Source organism: Podarcis erhardii, assembly GCF_964252035.2.
Source record: "Podarcis erhardii genome assembly, chromosome: 4".
Taxonomy (NCBI): Eukaryota; Metazoa; Chordata; class Lepidosauria; order Squamata; family Lacertidae; genus Podarcis; species Podarcis erhardii.
The window spans coordinates 11,279,687-11,303,834 of NC_138508.1; the positions used below are offsets into that span (position 1 = coordinate 11,279,687).

Genomic DNA, 24,148 nt, shown 5'->3' on the forward strand with positions numbered 1-24,148 from the left:
CTTACTGTCAGGAAGTTCTTCCTAATGTTTAGGTGGAATCTTCTTTCTTGTAGTTTGGATCCATTGCTCCGTGTCCGCTTCTCTGGAGCAGCAGAAAACAACCTTTCTCCCTCCTCTATGTGACATCCTTTTATATATTTGAACATGGCTATCATATCACCCCTTAACCTCCTCTTCTCCAGGCTAAACATGCCCAGCTCCCTTAGCCGTTCTTCATAAGGCATCGTTTCCAGGCCTTTGACCATTTTGGTTGCCCTCCTCTGGACACGTTCCAGTTTGTCAGTGTCCTTCTTGAACTGTGGTGCCCAGAACTGGACACAGTACTCCAGGTGAGGTCTGACCAGAGCAGAATACAGTGGCACTATTACTTCCCTTGATCTAGATGCTATACTCCTATTGATGCAGCCCAGAATTGCATTGGCTTTTTTAGCTGCCGCGTCACACTGTTGGCTCATGTCAAGTTTGTGGTCAACCAAGACTCCTAGATCCTTTTCACATGTACTGCTCTCAAGCCAGGTGTCACCCATCTTGTATTTGTGCCTCTCATTTTTTTTTGCCCAAGTGCAATACTTTACATTTCTCCCTGTTAAAATTCATCTTGTTTGTTTTGGCCCAGTTCTCTAATCTGTCAAGGTCGTTTTGAAGTGTGATCCTGTCCTCTGGGGTGTTAGCCACCCCTCCCAGTTTGGTGTCATCTGCAAATTTGATCAGGATGCCCTTGAGTCCATCATCCAAGTCATTGATAATAATAGTACCACCCTGTTCTGCCTTGGGCAGACCACACCTGGAATACAGTGGTACCTCGAATTACAGACGCTTCAGGTTACAGACTCCACTAACCCAGAATTAGTACCTCGGGTTAAGAAGTTTGCTTCAGGATGAGAACAGAAATTGTGCAGCGGGGGCAGCGGGAGGCCCCATTGGTTAGCAGGAGGCTGAAGTGGTGCTTCAGGTTAAGAACGGACCTCCAGAACCAATTAAGTTCTTAACCCGAGGTACCACTGTACTGTGTCCAATTCTGGGCACTACAATTTATGAAGGATGTTGACAAGTTGGAATGTGTGCAGAGGACGGCAACTAAGATGATCCAGGGTCTGGAAACTAAGCCATATGAGGAACGGTTGAAGGAGTTGTGTATGTTTAGCCTGGAAAAGAGACGGAGATAGGATAGCCATCAAATATCTCAAGGGCTGTCCCACGGAAGATGGCGCAAGCCTCTTTTCCTCCTGCTCTGGAGGGCGGCACAAGAAAGGAGATTCCGACTAAACACCAGGAAGAACTTTCTGGCAGTAGGAGCTGTTGTACAGTGGAATTGGACCATAAAGAAGGCTGATCGCCGAAGAAATGATGCTTTTGAATTATGGTGCTGGAGAAGACTCTTGAGAGTCCCATGGACTGCAAGAAGATCAAAATTATCCACACTTAAGGAAATCAGCCCTGAGTGCTCACTGGAAGGACAGATCCTGAAGCTGAGGCTCCAATACTTTGGCCACCTCATGAGAAGAGAAGACTCCCTGGAAAAGACCCTGATGTTGGGAAAGATGGAGGGCGCAAGGAGAAGGGGACGACAGAGGACGAGATGGTTGGACAGTGTTCTCAAAGCTACCAGCATGAGTTTGACCAAACTGTGGGAGGCAGTGGAAGACAGGAGTGTCTGGCGTGCTCTGGTCCATGGGGACACGAAGAGTCGGACACGACTAAACAACAACAACAACAACAGTGGAACAGATGCCCTCAGGAGGTGGTGGACTCTCCTTCCTTGGAGGTTTTTAAGCAGAGGCTAGATGGCATCTGCCATGGATGCTTTAGCTGAGATTCCTACATTGCAGGGGGTTGGACTAGGTGACCCTGGTACCCTTTCCAACTCTACAATTCTCTGATTCTCCTGGCTCCATGAAGGTTCTGATAGTGGAGCAAGCCTAGGGAAGATGGGGGGGTGCATTTGGCAGGGTCCGCACATCACTGGCACCTGAACACAGCCTGCCCCACCCCAGCCCCCCTTCTTGGGTGTTCCTGCTGGTTGCCATCCCAGAAAAACTCACGTGGACTCCCAACTCCCAAGGCTACGTTTTCCATGTGAGCGCCTACGACTTTTCCTCCTCCAAAACACAATTTTAAAACCTCTTCCGTAAAGTGAATGCTGTTGGAAGTGGTCCCTGCGCACACTCCTTCCGCCATGATTGACATTTGGGTTGTTCCCCCCCCCCCCACTCCTTTAAAATCAAAATATATTTTGAGCAGATTCTTGGCAGCTTTAAAACATGATGCTCAGGAACTATCTCCCAGACCTGCAGGAAGCCAGAAGGGAAAACATGGCTTTTGAATTGTACGGTCTGATTACGCTTCAAATTCTCCCCCCCCCCCATCCTTCTTCCCTCCTTTCCTTTCCCCCACCCCCACATTTCAGTGTGTAGGCAGCACAGTCAGTCAGTTTTGAGTTTCCAACGGGAAGAGGACAGGATGATACCCAAATGAAGAAGCTCATTGTTTGGCAGGTCAAGGGTCGGGGATGTGATGTCACGATGTCGGGGAACAGAACCAGCAGCTGAGTCTCATCCTCTGCAGAGGGCCACAGAAGCAAAACAGCACACAGGCCGCTCCAGGGAGCTGACGCTGTCTGGATCAGGCTTTGTCAACCTGCCGCCCTCCGGAGCTGCGTTCGAAATTTGCCAGGCGCATTTTGCACCTGGCTATTGGCCACTTGGGGGACGCGGGTGGCGCTGTGGGTTAAACCACAGAGCCTAGGACTTGCCGATCAGAAGGTCGGCGGTTCGAATCCCCGCGACGGGATGAGCACCCATTGCTCAGTCCCGGCTCCTGCCAACCTAGCATTTCAAAAGCACATCAAAGTGCAATTGGATAAATAGGTACCACTCCGGCAGGAAGGTAAACAGCGTTTCTGTGCGCTGCTCTGGTTCGCCAGAAGCGGCTTAGTCCTGCTGGCCACATGACCTGGAAGCTGTACGCTGGCTCCCTCGGCCAGTAAAGTGAGATGAGCGCTGCAACCCCAGAGTCGGCCATGACGGGACCTAATGGTCAGGGGTCCCTTTACCTTTACTGGCCACTTGAGACCAAGTGAAGATGCCTGGGGACTACGATGGAGGTGCATTCCTGAGGATCTTGACTGTTTTCACACACTAGCTACACATCCTGTAGAATTCCAGCTGCGATATTTTATCTGCCCAATCAGAACAAATTTCAGGAACCAATAAGTCAACCAGATGGTAAACCCACAAGTAAAGACAGCCCTCTCCCTGTATTTATTTTCACCTGCCATTTTGACACAAACTTTTGCAGGTAGAGATGTGACTGTTGGAGGCAGGATGTTTCTGAATGCCCCTTGCTGGGAAGCGCAGTGCTGTTGCACTCAGTGTTAAGAAATTGTCAGGTGTTGAAAGAAGAATGGCAGACAAAATTAATGGACTACACAGAATTGGATAAAATGACAGGAAGGATTCGAAACCTGCGTGACCAGAGATTTACAGAAGATTGGAAGAAAGATATGAATTATTTGAAGAGCAACTGTAATCAACAAATTACGCTAGTAGTTTTGTAAGGAGAAATATATGAAATATTGCAAAGAAGAGAGATACTAGTGATGAGATTTAAATGTAATAGTGAAAATAAGAAATGTAAATTAAGTAAATAGATTGGAAAATTTTCAGATGTGACTGATGGAAGTCAAAAAAAATTGTATAAGATGTAAAAGTACATTTAATTATTGCTGGAAATGATATGTTGAAAAGCTAATAAAAATTATATAAAAAAGAAATTGTCAGGTGTTTTGCGACTGGCACAGGTCCAATTGTGATAACATAGAGATCTCTGGGTGCTAGTTTGACAACCAACATCTCCATCTGGCTGGTCCCTCCAGTTTTCTTAAGCAGGGCAGCAGAAGAGCTTACTCATTGCATTTCTATCCCACTTTCCCCCCCTCCAAAAAGGACATGGTTCATCCCCCTCCTCAGTGAGTCCCTGCAACAACCCTGTGAGGTAGGGCCAAGGGGCTGTGACTGACTCCAAGATCACCCCGTGAGCTTGATGACCGAGTAGGGACTTGAACCCTGACCTCCCAGGTCCTAGTCCGACACTCTAACCACTACACCACACGGGCTTCCCAGAGTCCTTCCGCTATGGGGCAGCTATACAGATTAAGGAGGTAAATAAATATGCGGAAAGCAAAATATCACTTAGAGAAGGACCTGAAAGATTTTCCTTGGAGCTTTAATTCGTTTTATTCTGGGTTGTTTTGTTTGATGTTCTAATGTGTTGTAAACCACTTTGAGATTTTGCCCTTTAAAATATAAGGCGGCACAGAAATGAAACTAATAGTAATAATAATAACAATAATAATAAATGTCACCGCCAAAAGAAAAAAGGTGCCTAGACCTTCCGTTGTGGCAACCATAACCTAGGTTTAAGGTGCCATTTGGAGATTAGCATGTGTATATATTTTTACACACACACACATGAGTTTCTAACGCTGGAATTTGCACTCAGGTCCTGCTAGCGGGCTGAATTCTGCCAGGCCACTGTGAGAACAGGATGTGGGCCTGATCCACCACTCTTATGCTACTGCGCAATTCATAGTTTTGCAGGAAAATGTTCCAATATTAATTTAATGCTCTCCTGACAACATCTCCTTTGGATTTCAGAAAAAGTACACCCGCACATGCCTGACTTTCCTTGCAAAATAACACGTGCTCAGATATTTTAACAGTTGTCCCTTGGACAGCAGCCACGAGATAAAAAAATTGTATTTGCATAAACCCATCCGTCCTCAGGAAGGTATTTGCATAAAAGTCAACAGAGTGTCATTTTTGCAAACAACTTGACTCCCAAACGTTGACAAGTAATTGTTCCGGGACTGAAGGCTTTCAAACTGAACGTCTTCTCTGTTATTACTGCGTAGTTGAACTCTCTGCCATTTTTTTAAAAGGAAAACACCCACACATGTACGTCTTTTGAAGCCAGCTACGCTTCAACGTGAAACGGCGAAGCAACAGAAAGCATTACAAGTTTGCATCTGTGCGCAAAGGAACGGCTACAGCCTTGCTCTGTGTAAATGGGACTACTTGCAGGTAAACATCAGGCTCCCATTGTGGCTTTTGTTCTTCCTATCTCTTTATATCATTTGTAACTGGTTATGGGAGCCCCCTCCCAGCCTACTAACCTCCACTTTTGGACTACAAATCCCATCAGCCACAACCAGCTTGGCGATGTTTACTGGAGCTGATGGGAATTGCCCAGTCTATAATACATTAGATTGGGGAAAAGCTGGGTCGCACCAGGTTTGGGGCAAATGCCACCGTCTGGGGCTCTTTGCTCAGGGACCAGAATGATGGGAGGAAAAGTTGCAAAGTTTGGGACTTTTCGGTTCAGGGAGAAGGCTTATCCACCCCCACCCACCCCCAGAGAAAACCACTCTTTAGCGCTCAACCGGGGGCAACTGGGTTTACTGCAGATTGTTGAGAGCTAAAGAGCAGCTTTTCTCAGGGAAAGGAGTGGCCAGAAGGAAAAACACGCAGAACTGTGCCCAGAAAGTGTGGCTCAAGCAGAAAACAGACCCATGGAAAAGCAGGAGTGTGGGTAAAGGTAAAGGACCCCTGGACGGTTAAGTCCAGTCAAAGGCAACTATGGGGTTGTGGCGCTCATCTCGCTTTCAGGCCGAGGGAGCCGGCGTTTGTCCACAGACAGCTTTCCGGGTCATGTGGCCAGCAGGACTAAACCGCTTCTGGTGCAACAGGATACCGTGACGAAAACCAGAGCGCACGGAAACGCTGTTTACCTTCCCGCTGCAGAGGTACCTAGTAATTCTACTTGCACTGGTGTGCTTTTGAACTGCTAGGTTGGCAGGAGCTGGGACAGAGCAACGGGAGCTCACCCTGTCACGGGGATTCGAACCGCCGACCTTCTGATTGGCAAGCCCAAGAGCCCTTTTGGTTTAGACCACAGTGCCATGATGAACACCCTAGAAGGAGACACGGTTGAAGTTTATAAAAAAACTGTACAGTACGAGGAAAGTGAATGGAGAAAAGTGCTTTTCCCCTCTCTCTAGAGAGACATGCATTGAAGCTGAATGCTGGAAGAGTCAGGGTAGGTAAAAGAAAGTCTTTCTTTACATACTGCGTTAGTTAAACTATGGCACTTGTTTCCCCAGGAGGTAATGAAGGCCACCAATTTAGATGGATTTGAAAGATTAGGCAAATTAGAGGGGAGAATTGCCCTTGTGCTCAGCTTCAACTTGAGTTTCCCACGGCATCACATGAGCCATGGACCTAATCCAGTAGGCTTTATATGTTCCAAGAATCGGTGGACCTTGGAAGGGCTGGATCTGAAGCACGTGTGTATGCTAGGGGCCGGCCCTATCAATGGGCAGAGTGAGGTGGCTGCCTCAGACAGCCGATCAAGGGTTTTGTGAAATGGGAGCTGTTAGGAGACCTCTATTCTTCTCCCAGAATGGCCGGACAGGCAATCCATCTTCGAAGGCGCCTCTGGGAATTGCAACTCTGCAAGTGGTTCCTAACAACTCTCAGCACCGGTAAGAAACTACAATTCCCAAGATTCTCCAGGGGAAACCATGACTGTTAAAGTGGTATCACAGAGTTTCAAACGTACAGATGAGGTGTTTCCAAGTGTAGGATTTGGTGGTGGTGCTGGGCCAGTTGTTGTTCTGCCTCGGGCAGCAAAATACCTTGGTCTGGCCCAACTCTCTGCTAATCACAGAATTGTAGGGTTGGAAGGGGTTCCAGGGTCATCTAGTCCAACCCCCAGCAATGCAGTAATCTCAGCTAAAGCATCTGGTGACCTCAATCTCTTCTCCCGTTTTGCTTTCCTCCACTCTTTCTGGGGTACGGCCACAATCTCCACACCTGCAAAAGTTCCCCACAATCTTCCAAGAACGATTTCCAAGGCCTGTCTGTTTATTTTGACGTTTGCAAGGCCCCAGCTGCCGTGAATTTTTATTTTTAAAAAATCACGTCCGGTCAGTTCTGCCTTTATGGCTTCCAAGCCCCTGTTTGATCTCTTCCTGGGCTGTAACAATAGCACTCTGAAAGCCCTTCGCCTCTTCAAAGAGTTCGGCAGGCATTAAATAATTAATGCTAATGACAAAAACACGCCATCTTGACCCCTCCTTCCCCGAAGAAAATGGAAGAAGTTGATCCACGGCTGCAGGCTGCCTAGCTCGTCAGAGGTGCAAAGGTCTCAAAATAAAGAGAAAGAAAGCGAAAGTGGCGAAGGAAGAGATCAAAGGATACGGGGAGGAGTGGGTGAAAACACCTTGCTGCAAAAATCACAGGAGCGTAAGGGAAAGGAATGGCCATTAATCTGCTTGGCTAGACAGGTGCGAGAAGCCACTTAGTCCTGCTCACTCCCAGGCCACCAGACCAGGGCGTTTACTTCCATCACCGGCTAGCCAAGGTGAGCCTCGCTCATTTCACTAAAGCATCTAATTCTTGGAAGAGGCCTTAACGAAGGATAAAACCCAGCTAAGGCCCTCGCTCGCTCACCTTCCAGCCCATCTGGGGGCTGCAACGTACCCATCTCACATGTTTTATCCTGAAGTTTGTAAATATGTGAATGTTAGAGCTGGGAGATATTTCGCTGTATCGTCCAAAACCAATTCAAAGTCCATATCGGGGTATCGGTTTCATCATTTTCTGACCTGCCAAGATGTCGCAAATCATGACACGTGTGCCCTATGCCAAAACCAAAATTTGGGGAAAACCCTGAAGCCAGCTGATGCTTCCTGGAGCCCTTGTTAACTGCGCTGACTCAGCTCACCGCAACCTCCTACAGGAGGAAGCAAATTGCCAGCCAAAATCACGATGCGGGACAAATTGTGAAGCCGGCCAATGCCTCTACGGAGCTCCATCCTTATTTCAGATATCCTAATATATCACAATGTTTAATTGGCGGATATATAGCAATGTTGCAGTATAAACACCGACAACTGGGAAACACTGGCCTGAGAGCGCTCCAGTTGGAGAACAGCCTTTACCGAAGGTGTCATGGGCTTTGAAGACACTCGAACGCAGGACGAAAGGGAGAAACGTGCTAGGAGGAAGGCAGGTTTGGCAAATCCACACCGTGATCAACTCCCGCCCGGGAACCAATGTCCCCACTGTGGAAGGACGTGTGGATCCAGAATTGACCTCCATAGTCACTTACGGACTAAATGTTAAAACCGTGTTTACGGAAAACAATCTTACATGGCTACGAGTGATCGCCAAAAAATAAGATATCACAATGTTGAACACCAGATATTGAGATGTTCACCGCTTCCATCCTTATTTCAGACATCATGATACACCACAATGTTTAGCTGGTGGTGATATGAATTCCATCACCCCTGTGCGCCCCTCTTTCCCCACTCTGTAATCCCCTTTTTGAGGTGTGGCTGTGGGATGTGATACATAAGGAGCAGTCAAGTACAACATTCCTTATTTTCCTAGAGTGGACATGCGGGGGAATGTTTGGTGCAGCCAGTCAAAAGCTTCCTGTTTCCTCCTGGCTGGGACATACTTCCTTTGCATGTGACTAGAGGGGGCCTGACCTTACCTGTCCAGGTAACAAAAGTACAAGGCACACTGCACACCCTCTCTTTTTGACTTCCTCCGTCGCTGGAGCAGCTTTTTTAGCTAGAGATGCTCTGTTGGCTTCCAGCCAACAGAGGACACTGAGATTATCCCCATATGGCAGTGATGGCCAAACCTGGCCCTCCAGCTGTTTTTGGGATTACAATTCCCATCATCCCTGACCACTGGTCCTGTTAGCTAGGGATGATGGGAGTTGTAGTCCCAAAACAGCTGGAGGGCCAAGTTTGGCCATCACTGCCATATGGGATAGATCCACAGGAATATACTTTGTAACTAAGTCTGCCTTCAGGGATCACATTGTGCTCTGCCAGATGTAAGTAAACTTCTTTTGTTGTCTTTGAATAAGATTGTGGTGTCTTTATTCTTTTAAGAGGGATTTAAGGGAACTTACCAGGAACGTACAATTCAGTCTAAAACAGACTGAATTGTATAAAAGTGAGAGGCTTACACAAGCCTGCAACCAGTTATCTGCTGTGCTTTTTAAAGGGGAATGTAAAACTCTGCTAAGTAAAGGAACTTGCTACCGCAAGTTTGGAAGGATATTAATAAACAATATATCCTCTCCTGCCTCCCTGAACATTCCCACAGTGGCAACCAAAACTGCTCACCATACATCTAGTTACAGGTAGGTAGCCGTGTTGGTCTGCCGTAGTCTGGGGAAAAAAAATCCTTCCAGTAGCACCTTAGAGACCAACTAAGTTTGTTATTGGTATGAGCTTTCGTGTGCATGCACAATCTGAAGGTATCTGAAGAAGTGTGCATGCACACGAAAGCTCATACCAATAACAAACTTAGTCAGTCTCTAAGGTGCTACTGTAAGGAGTTTTTTTGGGTTTTTCGCGCACCATACAGGCATCGTCAGCCTGCAAACTTGTGTCAAGGCATGACAATTCTGGCAGTTTCAGATCCGTTTTCTAACAAACCCAAGAATCTAGCAGCACAGCTATGCATCTCGACTAACAGCATCAGAGACTCAGCAATTTCATCCATCACCCGAAACTGGTGCAATTTCGCCGTCAGCGGAGGAGCTGTGGCAGCCAAGAGTTGCAGACTTTGCAGACGGGCTGAGTCATAATCCCTCACCTTGAAGCCAGTTCCAGATCCTGTGCAGGGATCGGGAATGAGAGGGAGAAGGAACTGGGGTTCTCGGCCCCTTGCTCCATTTATCATGAGAACAGGGCCTAAATTGGGAGGTGCTTTAGCATTGTTTAGCAACACAGAAAATGCCCTCAGAAACACTAAGACTCAACGATGAATTCTTCGAAAACAAGCAATGACAAATATCTAACGGCTCCTCACACATACTGGAGCGCATGGCTTAATGACACGGCGATACTACAATCTGTCCGCTGTTTAATTTGTGTGCATACACAAACACAGAGGCCTCAATTTTGGAGGAATGTGGGGGGAGGGGAAATGACTCCAGAAATCACCATTGCTCAAAATCCCACAAAAGCCGGTCAGTGATGAACAAACACAAAGTTTGTTTTTTGTGCATGTGTTTTTTGTTCTCTCTCCCACAGGGGTGGGAGAATCTATGGCCCTCCCAAAGGGCTATATAGCTCAGGAGCACTGGGCATTAGACTCTTAAAGGCAGGGTCGTCCATGTTGGGGGAAAAAATTCCTGGATTGCAGGGAATTGGGTGGATAACCCTCAGGTAAAGCTTTTTTTGGAAACATTACAGGGGACAGGAAGACCTGCAGGTATATAAATTCCACAAATCGAATCAAATCTCGGTTAATTTGTGCACTTTGAATGCTTTTCTGAAAAGAAAAAAAAAATGGGGATTCCGCGACCAGAAGGAGGAGGAGTATCAGGAAAAGTGGATTCAATTTAATGATTATTTAGTTAAATATGTTAAGTTAAATTAACTGAAAACAGCTTGCAGATACTTAATTGGCTTAGGATTTTATTTATGTTAAGTGATGAATTAATATGTTTAATTACATAACGTGAAGATTTAAGGTTGTTAATGTCTAAGTTAAATTTTATAAGAATTGTGATTTGGAAAACCAAGGGGAAGCGAGGAAGTCACTTAACAAAGTTAATAAGTGTAATTTCCAATAAGGCTATGATTTATGATTGTTTGTCTTATGTGTTTGCTTGTTTATAATATTGTGAAAACCATTTTTTTAAAAAAATGGGGATCCCATTCTCCCTATGTGGTGGGAGAGCAGGGGGTGCTTAAAGCAGGCATCCCCAAACTCGGCCCTCCAGCTGTTTTGGGACTACAACTCCCATCATACCTAGCTAACCAGACCAGTGGTCAGGGATGATGGGAACTGTAATCCCAAAAGAGCTGGAGGGCCGAGTTTGGGGATGCCTGACTTAAAAGCATCGCCATGCCTCTTTAAATGGGCAGTGTCAGACGGGGCGGGCCGACGGTACCCGGTTCACACAGCGCGAATCCGGCCGAAGCCGCCAGGGGGCGCGCAGAGGCGGGCCGAGGCGGAGGCGCGCCCGCAGCAGCCAGACGCTCCCGGAGCGCTCCAGCCCCAACAGCGAAAACAAGCCGCCGCCTCCGCCCCTCCCAGTCCGCACCTGTAGCAGCCGGAGCAGCGCAGGCCGAGCCGCTCTCCGCCCAGGTGCGGCTGCTGCTGCCCAGGCCAACCTTGGCGACGACGCCCAGCCAGCACCGCTTGGATCCGCAGCTCCGCCCTGAGATCCGGAGTCACTCCGGAGCGGCGTGGGGAGGGATGCTTCCACGCGCGCTCGCCTTTGCCCGCCTCCCCCCCCCCGTCGTCTGTCGTCCAGTTGTTTCGTTTTTAGAAGTCCCTCTCGAAATTTATTTTAAAAGTCTAGCCAGGCAAGCGTTGTGTGTGCTTAATTGCTGTTCTTACGCACCCGGATCCCAACCTGATCCGAATTCGCACCTTTGGAAGTGACCTGGAAAGCAGAGACGGAAAGGGACAAGATGAATTGGTGGGGGAAGGAGAAACCGCCGAAAATCATTGTGATGATATACAAACATCCTACCTAGAAACACACCCCTACACCGGATTAAAAGCCGGGCAAAATCGAAGCCGGACCACCCCACCCCGCGATCCACTGGGGTGCGATCCCAGGAAAGCGCGCAGCCCCGACTTTTAGGAAACAATGTTGGGTTGATTTGCTCCCCGCACCTGCTTCTCTTCGCGGATAAACGGGTGTGATCTGCGAGAAGGAACCGGGAGGGAGGGAGGCAGGCTGGCTTTCCGAACTGATCCCAAACCAGTCTCTCTCTCTCTCTCTCCTGTTTGGGACCGGGGCTCATGACAGCTTGCACGGGACACGATCGATCCCGTCTGCACAAACAGCAGCGGCGCGGCTCGCCCCCCCCCCGCCTCGATCATTTTCACCGCTAGCTAACCTTCAACTAAGGACAAGCTATTGGGGCGGCGGCGGGGCTGGGGGGGGGGGATCCATGCTTGCACCGAGATTTAGCAACTGCACACACACACACAAAATCCTGGACTTTGCAATAACACGTACACAATCCTGGACGTTGCGATGACACACAACCCTGAGCTTTGCAATTGACACACACAATTCTGGACACACAATCCAATACTTTGCATTCCTCCCCCCCCCCTTCCCAAAACAACCTAGGACTTTGTATCTACACAAACACACAAAATCCTGGACGTTGCAATTATGGACACACAATCCCAAGACCTAGCAGTCCCACATTGCTAGGGCTTTGTAGCTACACATGCACAATCTTGGACTTTTGCGAACCACACACACAAACAATCCAGGACTTTGCAATTGCGCACGCCCATCCAAACAATTCTGGATGTTGCAATTGTAGACACACAAACACAATCCTGGACTCCCGCTTGGGCACAGCCCCAGATCGGCCTCTCCCGGTTTCTCTCTCTCTCACACACACACAAACACACACACACACTCCTTGTCCGTTTGTTTCCAACCGCCCCGCTTCCTCCTCCTCCTCCTCCGGACTTACGTATCTCCTCAACTTCTTCTCCGGCGGCGATTTGCGCAGCCAGCCCGAGCAGACCACCTCTCCGCCGCCTCCGGCTCCGCTCATGTTGCGCGGGGGCGCACAGGGGCGCTGGCCGCCTGCTCCGGGAGCTCAGCGCCGAGTGGCCCGCGGCCGGGTCGCCTCCTCCTCCCTGCCTCCTTTGGGCCCTCTCTGGGCTGCGCCTTCGCCCGCCTGCTCCGGCTCACAATGGCCATTCAGCGGCGCCGGCCCTCGCCATCTCCAAATCGCCCTTTGCGCGCTGTGCGCCTCCGCCCGCAGCGCAAAAGAGCCATCCGTCCCCGGCGGCTGCTCCCCGGGCCGCCGCCTTCTCCATCCCCGGACCACAGGGGCGCTTCTGTCTGCCGGCTGGCTGTTGTGTCCTCCTCCTTCGCCTTTCCTGGGGAGGGAAGAGTCCCCCCCCCTTCCCCCTTCCCCTCCCGGAGAGGGGAGAGCAGGGAGCGAGAGATGCTGCTGCGAGCGAGCGCCCTTGCTGTGCCTTTTTCTCTCTCGCGCTCTCGTGCGCGCTCCCCGACCGACCCCTTGGGCGGCTCGGCGAGCAGGAAACTCCTCGCCGCCTCTGGAGCTCGCTCTCCCCACCCTCTCCAAGCGCACCCCGCCTACCTGGCAGGCTGGCCAAAAACGCACTTGTTTGGAAACAGAGCGCCTTGCCAAAAAAGGCCGAGCGGAGTCGCCTGGTGGTTGCCGCGGTGATCGGTGACGCGTGGGAAAAGAGCCACAGCGGCATTAAGGATGATCATCATCATCATCATCATAAATAAAATAATAATAAACATTTGATCAGTGATGCTGGGAAGGGCATCATTAAGGCATGGAGAAAGACTGTGATATATTTATTTAGACCCTGCCAGATTCCCTGGGCAGGGACTGGAAGCAGCTTGCAGATAAAAATAAGATAAAAAGTGGGTTGGGAAGCAATTAATAAGGTTATATGTGTACAGTCATACCTTGGGTTACGGACTTTTTTAAAAAAATAATATTTATTAAAGTTTCAAAAAAAAATTACAAAAATAAAGAAAAAGAAAAACATAAAATACAAAATACAGAAAAATATAATTAAATACAATTAAAATACAATTAAAAAGAAATCCATCTTTCCATGTCTTGTCTTTCATTTACTTGTTTCCTTGACCTCCTCACACCTCCCTTTTTCGTATTCTAGTTCAATTGATTATTTCAGCAAATCCTTTCCATTCTTGTTTTTATCTTACTAATTTATCTTAATATATTGTAACTTTACATTCTGACCTGTTAACAATCCATTCTTCCTTAACCCTATATAACATTACTGCAAAAGCCACATTACATCATTCCAACATCCTTTCAGCATTCCTTAATTTCACAGTGTTTCTGTAGATAGTCTTTAGGGTTACGGACTTTTCGGCTTGCACACTGTGCCAAACCCGGAAGTTGCTTCCAGTTTTTGGTGTTTGCGCATGCGCTGAAGCACTAAACCACGCTTTGCGCATGCGCTGAAGCACTGGATCGCAACTTGCGCATGTGCAGATGTGTGGGTCGCAAAAGCTGCGGGTTGTGAACGTGCCTCCCGCACGGGTCACGTTCGCAACCCGAGTGTCCACTGTATTATATATGTGTGTGTAATATATGTTATATACCTGTAAGCACGCAAACATACAGATAATTACAATACAGCACAGCGCCGGCCCTTTCATAGAATTGTGGAGTTGAAAGGGACCCCAAGGGTCATCCAGCCCAACCCCCAGCAATGGAGGAATCTCAACTAAACCACCCCACCTCTGCTTAAAAAAAACTTTCATTAGAGCCTACTAGAAGAAGGTCATCTTCACCTGCTGTTAGAAGGACAACAGGGAGGGAGCTGGTTTAATTTCTCTAGGCAGGGAGTTCCAAAGTTATCTGGGAGCGGCCACCGAGAAGGCCCTCTCCTGCATCCTTACAAATATTATTGCTGAAGAAAACACTATTATTTATTATTATTACAGTTTAAAAGACATTGTTACCATTGCCTAGCAAAATAATAATACCAATAGTAACAACATCAACAACAATAATAATATACTTTTATTTATCCATTCTTCCATTTATTATTTGCTTCCCATAAAATATTGCAAAGTGATTTTGCAGTAAGAATATCAACAGTAAAAACCATTCCATCTGCAAAAACAAACAAACAAAAAAAGCCACAGCAGTAATGACACATTGAGGGAAAGGCGGTTTAGAATTTTTTTAAAAAGTTTTTATAGTTAAAAAAAATCATTAAAAAAATATTGAGAAGAATAATTGCTGCTGAAACACAGGCGGTTAAATACTAATATATAATAGTATATAATGTAATATATAATATAATAATTATAATTATACTGCCCTATACCCATGGGTTTCAGGCAGTAAGTGGGGAATATATTTCTTATGCAATCTTAACCCTGCCTTTCCATATCACACTGATGGCCAATAACACCTTGGAGGCACCCCAGAAATGTTTGCTTCTTCCTTCTCAAAGGCCGCATATTTGAAACTGTGGAACTCACTGCCACCTGATGGACTTCAAAAGCGGGTTAGAAACATTTTCACCGAGGTCTAGGCTATCAAGGGCTACTATAGAACATACTATCACCTGGATCACAGGCTGCGTGCCTCTGATTACCAATTGTTTGGGCAAGAACAGCCAAAGAAGGCTAATGCATTTGTGTCTTCCTTGCCGGCTTTCCAGAGGCATCTGCCTGGGCCGTGTGATAAAAATGATGCAGGATTAGAGGCCTTTAGTCAGATCCAGCAATTCTCCTCTGATGCCCTTATGACAGCAGCTGCCCCCTGGGGTTTTTTTAGATAAACGCATTTCTTGCTCCAGAAAACCCAGACACAATATACCCGCTATAGGATTAATTTCTGTTATTATTAGAAGCTCCAGGCAGCCATGCTGGGCAAACATCGCATTCGACTCCACCCACCCCCAATTAAAGAGAAACCCTCCTCTCCTACTCCTTCGCTCAACAACCACTGCCCTAAAAGGGGCCAGAGAGGCATGGTTCATCACAGAATTGTAGAATTGGAAGGGACCCCAAGGGTCATCTAGTCCAAGCCCCTGCATTGCATGAATCAGTTTAGACCAGTGTTCGTCAACTTGGTGCCCTCCAGCCGTTTTGGACTACAACTCCCATCAGCATGTGCTGCTTGGTGCTGATGGGATTTGTAGTCCGAAATAGCTGACCAGGTAAGGCGAAGGCTGATTTAGGCCCTGAAGAAAGTACGCAGAAGAGGGTGAGAAAGAGATTTGGAACCCTTTTATGGATTGCCATGTCATCTTGTCGTAGGAAATACGGATACAGAACAGGCGGTCGTCCCTTTATCTTTAAATTTAACAAGTGCTTAATGCCCCTTAATGCAAAAAGAACCTCATGAGCAGCTTTCACCTTTCTCATTCATTCATCCTTTATTGGCAATAATAGCAGCTGTACCTAATATAAAACATTCATAAGAAAATGCCGGTAAAACCTGGAGACTTAAAAAACACGCACAAAGTAGATACATTAAAGCTATCAAAATGCAGATAAAAATAATAATAAAAAAATTCCTTCCAGTAGCACCTTAGAGACCAACTAAGTTTGTTACTGTGGTACCTCGGGTTAAGTACTTAATTCGTTCTGGAGGTCCGTTCTTAACCTGAAACTGTTCTGCTAGATCCATTTTCTGTGCGCATACACGGGCAAATGCTTCGGAGCACTCCGATACCCTCTTTCGGAGTGACTTAAAGCAGGTTTCCCCCTGAAGTTTCATTGTATGTAACAGAACTTTACTGTGTTTTCAGCACTCCTAAATGTTTAGCTTTGGAGCGCACCTTAAAAAACCAACCCTCCTCTTTTTATGCTGAGCGGCCGGCTCCAGGACGCTGGAGGCAAGGACCCTGCTGCAGAAATACCGGTAGTAAGAGGTCTTTGACTGCCCCCTTCCAATGACCGCCAGACTTCTACACAAATGCAAGAACACCTCGCTAACCCACACACCCAGCTGCAAAAAAACTCGTCCAGGTATCTACAGAGGAAGTCGCGACACCTTCCCAAAAGTCACCCACTTCTCCATTCCTGCCAAGTCATTTCTTGAGGGTTGGTTGACCGCGCACATTGCTCAAACCGGTATTTTTCAAGAAATACAATTCCCAGATCTTCTTCGTGTGAAAACGTGTCCAGAGGAGGGCAACCAAAATGGTCAAAGGCCTGGAAACGATGCCTTATGAGGAACGGCTAAGGGAGCTGGGCATGTTTAGCCTGGAGAAGAGGAGGTTAAGGGGTGATATGATAGCCATGTTCAAATATATAAAAGGATGTCACATAGAGGAGGGAGAAAGGTTGTTTTCTGCTGCTCCAGAGAAGCGGACACGGAGCAATGGATCCAAACTACAAGAAAGAAGATTCCACCTAAACATTAGGAAGAACTTCCTGACAGTAAGAGCTGTTCGACAGTGGAATTTGCTGCCAAGGAGTGTGGTGGAGTCTCCTTCTTTGGAGGTCTTTAAGCAGAGGCTTGACAAGCATATGTCAGGAGTGCTCTGATGGTGTTTCCTGCTTGGCAGGGGGGTTGGACTCGATGGCCCTTGTGGTCTCTTCCAACTCTAGGATTCTATGATTCTATGAAAAGGGGAGCTGCGATCAGGTTAGGTGCCGCACCCCGGACCATTCCAAACCCTCTGTCTGTCAAGCGTCTGGGTGTGGGAACCTCATTTTGCACAGACTCTGTACAAATTTCGCCCGATGCGCAACTCAAACTCATGACCCTGGGATTAAGCGTCTCGTGCTCTACCAACTGAGCTGGCCCAGCTACCAATGAACATGCCAGCAGCAGCTTACATCCATCCAAGCTGCTTGAAGCAACACAGAAAAGCACAATCACCTTTCAAATACAGCAAAGATACTGATTTTGCACTTTGGAAAAACAATAATGCTGACTTGTGCCATCTACTGGACGCGGGCTGCCACTGCACAAATAACATTTCACCTCTATATAGAGATACAGTGGTACCTCGGGTTACATACGCTTCAAGTTACATACGCTTCAGGTTACAGACTCCGCTAACCCAGAAATAGTGCTTCAGGTTATACACCTTTAGGCACCAGGCAAAAATGTTCCTTTATAACCAGGCCTTTGGTTGATCCGACTTACACCCTATGCCCTTTTAAAATGTGTTTTTTTGTGGTTGGGTTGTTGTTTTTATTTTTATTAGGTATTTTGTGGTTTTATATTTTCATTTTATTCAGTGAACCGCCCCGAGACCCCTAGGTATAGGGCGGTACAGTGGTACCTCGGGTTACATACGCTTCAGGTTACAGACTTTGCTAACCCAGAAATAGTACCTCAGGTTAAGAATTTTGCTTCAGGATGAGAACAGAAATCGTGCTCCGGCGGCGCAGCAGCAGCGGGAAGCCCCATTAGCTAAAGTGGTGCTTCAGGTTAAGAACAGTTTCAGGTTCAGAACGGACCTCCGGAACGAATTAAGTACTTAACCCAAGGTACCACTGTACTGATATTTAAGTAGAGCTGTGTGCATTTCATTATAAATACAGAGGAACTTTGGCTGTCAAACGTAATCTGTTCCAGAAGACCGTTCGTCTTTCGAAACGTTCGACAACCGAGGTGCAAAGCGCTGTCAGCAATTCCAATGGTGAAAATTGAAAAACACGAAGCGGTAGCCATTGGACTTCTGAGTCGCGTTCGAAAACGGAAGCAGTGACTTCTGGGTTTTCAGTGTTCGGGTTCCGAAACGTTCAGCTTCCGAGGTGCTCGGAAACAGAGATTCCACTGTATGCTGAAGCAAAACAACTACCACCATCCCTCAAGGTGGTTCAGCTTCCCAAAAGCGGGCAAGTATGCATGCATTAAAAAGAGCAAGTTTCTAGCCCTCATTGATGCCAATGTATGATTGACATTTTTCAGGGTGGCTGGATAAGGTCTGCATATCTCCTCGCCCCTTACTCTCAGAAACAGGACAAAACTATGTACACACATGCAAAAGGCAGAATAAATGGGATTGCTTCTATCTGCTCAATTTATGCTGGTGGCAAAACTGAGGTGTTTTATTTTTTTCAGTTGAGAATTTTAGGGAATGTTTAGGGACGCTTTTAATGTCTGATGCATTACTGTGTTTTAATTTTTTGTTGGAAGCCACCCAGAGTGGCTGGGGAAGCCCAGCCAGATGGGAGGGGGAATAAATAAATAAATTATTATTATTATTATTATTACTATTATTATTATTTGTGTTACCTTTGTGAAGAAGTTCAATTTGTTCCCACCCGGAAAACACAGAACATACGTATGGCTTTGGTGTTGACTAGCAGTGCCAACCAAACCTTCAAAATTGCAAAGGAAATTGTGCCCCCCCGCCTTCCTATCTGCCCCATCACCTGCCCCCCAACTCCTGCCCTGTGATAGAGCAAGCTGGAGCCCTCTTTGCTATACAGACAAGGAAGGCTCACAGACAGAAGAAAGAAATAACCTACCACTCTTATTATCTCCCTTGTTCCTAGTGTTGTTGTTTTTTAAAAAATATACGCGTGGTATTCAATTAAGTTTTACCAAAACTTGAAATTGATGAGCACAACTCAAGTTAGACCCATTCATTTTAATGTATCTGCTCTGAGTAAACCGTGGTTGAATACCACCCAACAAATATGCAGCATCACCAGAATAGGAACTTTGCCAGAGTTGGACCTGTGACGGGTGCAATGACTAGAGTCACAGTCTAGGACTGGGGAGACCCACTCAGACATGAATCTCACTCTCTCTTTCAACCTAACCTACCTTAATAAAATATAATAATAATAATAATAATAATAATAATAATAATAATAATAATAATAATAATAATTTATTTATACCCCACCCATCTGGCTAGGTTTCCCCAACCACTCTGGGCGGCTCCCAATTGAGTGTTAAAAACAATACAGCATCAAAGCATACCCTCCAACATTTCACCGGTGAAAACAGGGATGTCCTCTTCCATAATAAGAATAATTTTATTATATATACCCACCTGGCCACCTGACTGGGTTGCCCCAGCCACCCCGGGTGGTTTCCAACATATATAAAAACATAGTAAAACAACAAACATTTAAAACTTCCCTGTACAGGGCTGCCTTCGGGTGTCTTCTAAAGGTTGTATAGTTACTTATTTTCCAACATTTCTCTGATGAAAATAGAGATGTCCTAAGGAAATCAGCCCTGAGTGCTCACTGGAAGGACAGATCCTGAAGCTGAGGCTCCAATACTTTGGCCACCTCATGAGAAGAGAAGACTCCCTGGAAAAGACCCTGATGCTAGGAAAGATGGAGGGCGCAAGGAGAAGGGGACGACAGAGGACGAGGTGGTGGGACAGTGTTCTCGAAGCTACCAGCATGAGTTGGAACAAACTGTGGGAGGCAGTGGAAGACAGGAGTGCCTGGCGTGCTCTGGTCCAGGGGGTCATGAAGAGTCGGACACGACTAAACGACTAAACAACAATAACAAGGAAAAGCAGGACATTCTGGGATCAAATCAGAAACCGGGACGGCTTCTGTCAATCTGGGACTGTCCTTGGAAAATAGGGATGCTTGAAAAGGGTTGTTGTGAAGATAAAGAAGGAAACCTGTATGTTGATCTGTGTTTGGAGGAAGGAGGGAAAGAAATATTGTACCTATGCAAAGAACCATCAGCTCTTTCCACCCGCCCAGTCAGAATATTGGCATGCTTTGCCAATGACAGCGAACTTACAATTGGCATTTGTTCCTCATCGGGAAAGAATGGATCGAAATATTGCACAAGCGTTCCAACAGGGCAAGCCAAGACTGCAGGTTTCCAAACGTGGAACTTTCCTTTCTCCTTGCTGCACTGCGAAAGGGCAGGCCTTGCCTGCCAAAAAACAAAACAACTTAATTAAAAGTTCCAAGAATGCACCCTTACATCAAAGTGTCATTATCCCCATCATGCAAATGGGGAAACTGAGGGAGAGAGGCCTCTTAAGCAACCGCCCCAAATTTCCACAGCATTTCAACGACCGGTAGAGAAGAGTTAAGGCCTAGGAGTCATCCTTTAATTGATCAAGTCAGGATTGTCTACGAGTCGAAACAAAACATACCAGTCTATCATGGCAAGATGTCACCGATAAGCTCTTTGAAGCAGGGCACTGAGGAGTTTAATGGGAGGTGTTAAGGAAACATCACTCTAGAATTCCAGAACCACCTGACAACTCCTTAAAAAAGAAATTACGTCAAGATCCACCAGTATCTTTTTTCCCTTCTATACAGAATGGGAATGCATAGGGGAATACATGAAGAAATATGGTGTTAAAGCAGAACTCTTAATAGGCAATTGTTAAGCGTGTAAGGACAAAAGAAGTAATTATAATTTAACAGTTTTCATGTTATTCTATTTTCTTAAAGAAACTAGAAAAAAATATTATGATGGGAAGATCTCACACAGGTCAAGGGAAGCAGTGGGGAGAGGGGAGGGTTATGTAGAATTTGGGAAATAAAATAATATATGGGACAGCAAAGGATATAATAGATTCTTATAGAATAGTAATATACTGTAACAGAATAGAAGTTCAAAGGGAAGTAAATATTTTTTTTTAGTATTTTCATTATTGTAATAGTTATTATTATTTCTTATAGATAGAAGGCAATGTTAATTCAGGCTTCTTTGTTTGGCTGTTTGTATAATTTTCTTAAGTCAATTAAAAAAAAGATCTTCCAGTATCTAAAGGGCTGTCACATGGAGGATGCAGTAAGCTTGGTTTCTGCTGCTCCGGAGGGTAGGGATTTATGTTTCAAGAAAGGAGATTCTGAATGAACATCAGGAAGAACTTTCTGGCGTTAAGAGCTGGTGGACTCTCCTTCCTTGGGTGTGGCAGCTAGACTGGTGACTGGGAGCGGCCGCAGAGACCACTTTACCAACTGCACTGGCTCCCAGTGGAGTACAGGATCAGGTTTAAGGTGCTGGTTTTGACCTTTAAAGCCCTATGCGGCCTAGGACCCACGTACCTATGGGACCGCCTCTCCTGGTATGTCCCACGGAGGACCTTAAGGTCCACAAATGACAACACTTTGGAGGTCCCAAGTCGCAAGGTGGTTAGACTGGTCTCAACTAGGGCCAGGGCCTTTTCAGCACTGGCCCCGACTTGGTGGAACGCTCTGTCACAAGAGACCAGGTCCTTGCGGGACTTGACATCTTTCCGCAGGGCCTTTGGTTTGGACTCAGTCTGACCCTTATGTTTCCCTCCACTTATGGTTTTGATCTATGGGCTACTTTTAAAATGAGGCTGCATTTTAAATTGCATTTTAACCTGTATTTTAAATTGGTTGTCCCCCCCCCCCATGTTTTTACTGTAATTTTACTGGTGTTAGCCGCCCTGATTCCTGCTATGGCCAGGGAGGGCGCGGTATAAATAAAATTTGTTGTTATTGTTATTATTATTACTACTACTACTACTACACTGGTCCTGAAAGACCTACACTGACTCCCAGTATGTTTCCGAGCACAATTCAAAGTGTTGGTGCTGACCTTCAGAGCCCTAAACGGCCTCAGTCCAGTAGACCTGAAGGAGCTTCTCCACCCCCATTGTTCAGCCCGGACACAGAGGTCCAGCTCCGAGGGCCTTCTGGCAGGTCCCTCACTGTGAGAACTGAGGTCGCAGGGAACCAGGCAGAGGGCCTTCTCGGTAGTGGTGCCTGCCCTGTGTCACCTCCCACCAGATGTCAAGGAAATAAACAACTATCTGACTTTTAGAAGACATCTGAAGGCAGCCCTGTTTAGGGAAGTTTTTAATGACTGACGTTTTAATGTATTTTTAATCTTTTGTTGGAAGCCACCCAGAGTGGCTGGGGAAACCCAGCCAGATGAGCGTGGTATAAATAATAAATTATATTATTATTATTATTATTATTATTATTATTATTATTATTATTAGTTTTTTAAGGAGAGGTTGGATGGCCATCTGTCACGTATGATCTAGTTGGGATTCCTGCATTCCCTAGATGACTCTCAGGGTCCCTTCCAACTCTCTGACTCTAGTCTGAAAGCCCTGAGATACTATGATGAGCAGTTAGTTCAGAGGGGTGGGAATCTTAGGTCCAGAGGCCGGATGTGGCTCCCTAGGTCTCTCTATCAGGCCCTTGGAAGTCCTCCAGGTCACATGCCCTCTTCCCCAGGCCACTCTCTCTTCAGTGGCCCATCTTCACCCCACAAATGCTTTTGTCCAGCTGGCAACGCTGATAATGCCTCTCTGTATGTCCAAACAGAGGAAAGAGAATGCTGTAAAGATGGAGGAAATTACATACAAGCTCCGCCCATATTTTGACTTAAAGGTAAAGGGACCCCTGACCATTAGGTCCAGTCGTGACTCTGGGGTTGCAGCGCGCATCTCGCTTCATTGGCCGAGGGAGCCGGCGTACAGCTTCCAGGTCATGTGGCCAGCATAAATAAGCCGCTTCTGGCGAACCAGAGCAGCGCACAGAAACGCCGTTTACCTTCCTGCCGGACCAGTACCTATTTATCTACTTGCACTTTGACGTGCTTTAGAACTACTAGGTTGGCAGGAGCTGGGACCGAGCAATGGGAGCTCACCCCGTTGCAGGGATTTGAACCGCCGACCTTCTGATCGGCAAGTCCTAGGCTCTGTGGTTTAACCCACAGCGCCACCCGCGTCCCGTATTTTGCCTTACCTTTACCTTTAAGAATGAAGCAGAGGTTTGGGAGAACAGCTGGCTCAACCCTTTCTGGGTCTTATCCAATCAGGGTAGTCATTTCAGTTTATGCAGCAGTTCAGTTTCCCTAGCAAATTCCCCCATACAATTCTTGAGATAAGTCAGAGACGCTCTTGCAGGCAACACCGTGACTTTCAGACGGGTGCCGAGCAGCAAAACGGAAGCAGGGCCTTCTTTGCAGTGGTGCTCTACCGCCGAGCTGGATTCGGAGGAAATTCCTTTTGGCCAAACACTTTTTACCCAAGAAAGCATACCGCAAATTTTGCAGCGGTGCATAGGGACTGTGCAGCTCAGCCCTTGCGCAACCTGGACCCTCCACATGTTTGCTTATTCTATGGGTAGGCAAACTAAGGCCCGGGGGCCGGGTCCGGCCCAATCATCTTCTAAATCCGGTCCGGGAATCCGTGTGTTTTACATGAGTAGAATGTGCCCTTTTATTTAAAAGTGCATCTCTGGGTTATTTGCGGGGCAAAGGAATTTTCCTCCAAAATATAGTCCGGCTCCCCACAAAGTCTGAGGGACAGTGGACCAGCCCCCTGCGGAAAAAGTTTGCTGACCCCTGGTTATTCACGTCAACAATTTATATGCCATTTAACTCTGTTGCATCTAAGCAGCGTGCGGGGAACTCTGCACTTACACACGGTCAGCACACAGATGACCGTAGGTGCATGTGCCGTTTTGGGCACTGAAAGGAGGCAGGAGAGGAACAGACTTGTGAGCGTCCCACTGATGCACGGAGTGGTCAGGAACAGAGCCCTTGCATTAAGGGGCAGGATCCCCCTGTACCATAAAAAGAGAAGAATTAAAGATAAATTCAGCTAAAACTAACTGCAAAACCAGAAGAGAAAGAACACCGGTC

At 46.8% G+C, this 24,148-nt stretch overlaps 1 protein-coding gene across 1 annotated transcript in view; it reads right to left on the minus strand.

Annotated features, from left to right (window-relative positions):
• Positions 1 to 13,173, minus strand: part of GAB2 (GRB2 associated binding protein 2) — a 148,958-nt gene extending 135,785 nt beyond the window's left edge. Inside the window, exon 1 of the mRNA XM_081860379.1 lies at positions 12,548 to 13,173. Coding sequence (XP_081716505.1) covers positions 12,548 to 12,631 — 84 coding nt within the window. The 5' untranslated portion in view covers positions 12,632 to 13,173. The remainder of the gene's footprint in view (positions 1 to 12,547) is intronic.
• Between the last annotated feature and the right edge of the window lie 10,975 nt (positions 13,174 to 24,148).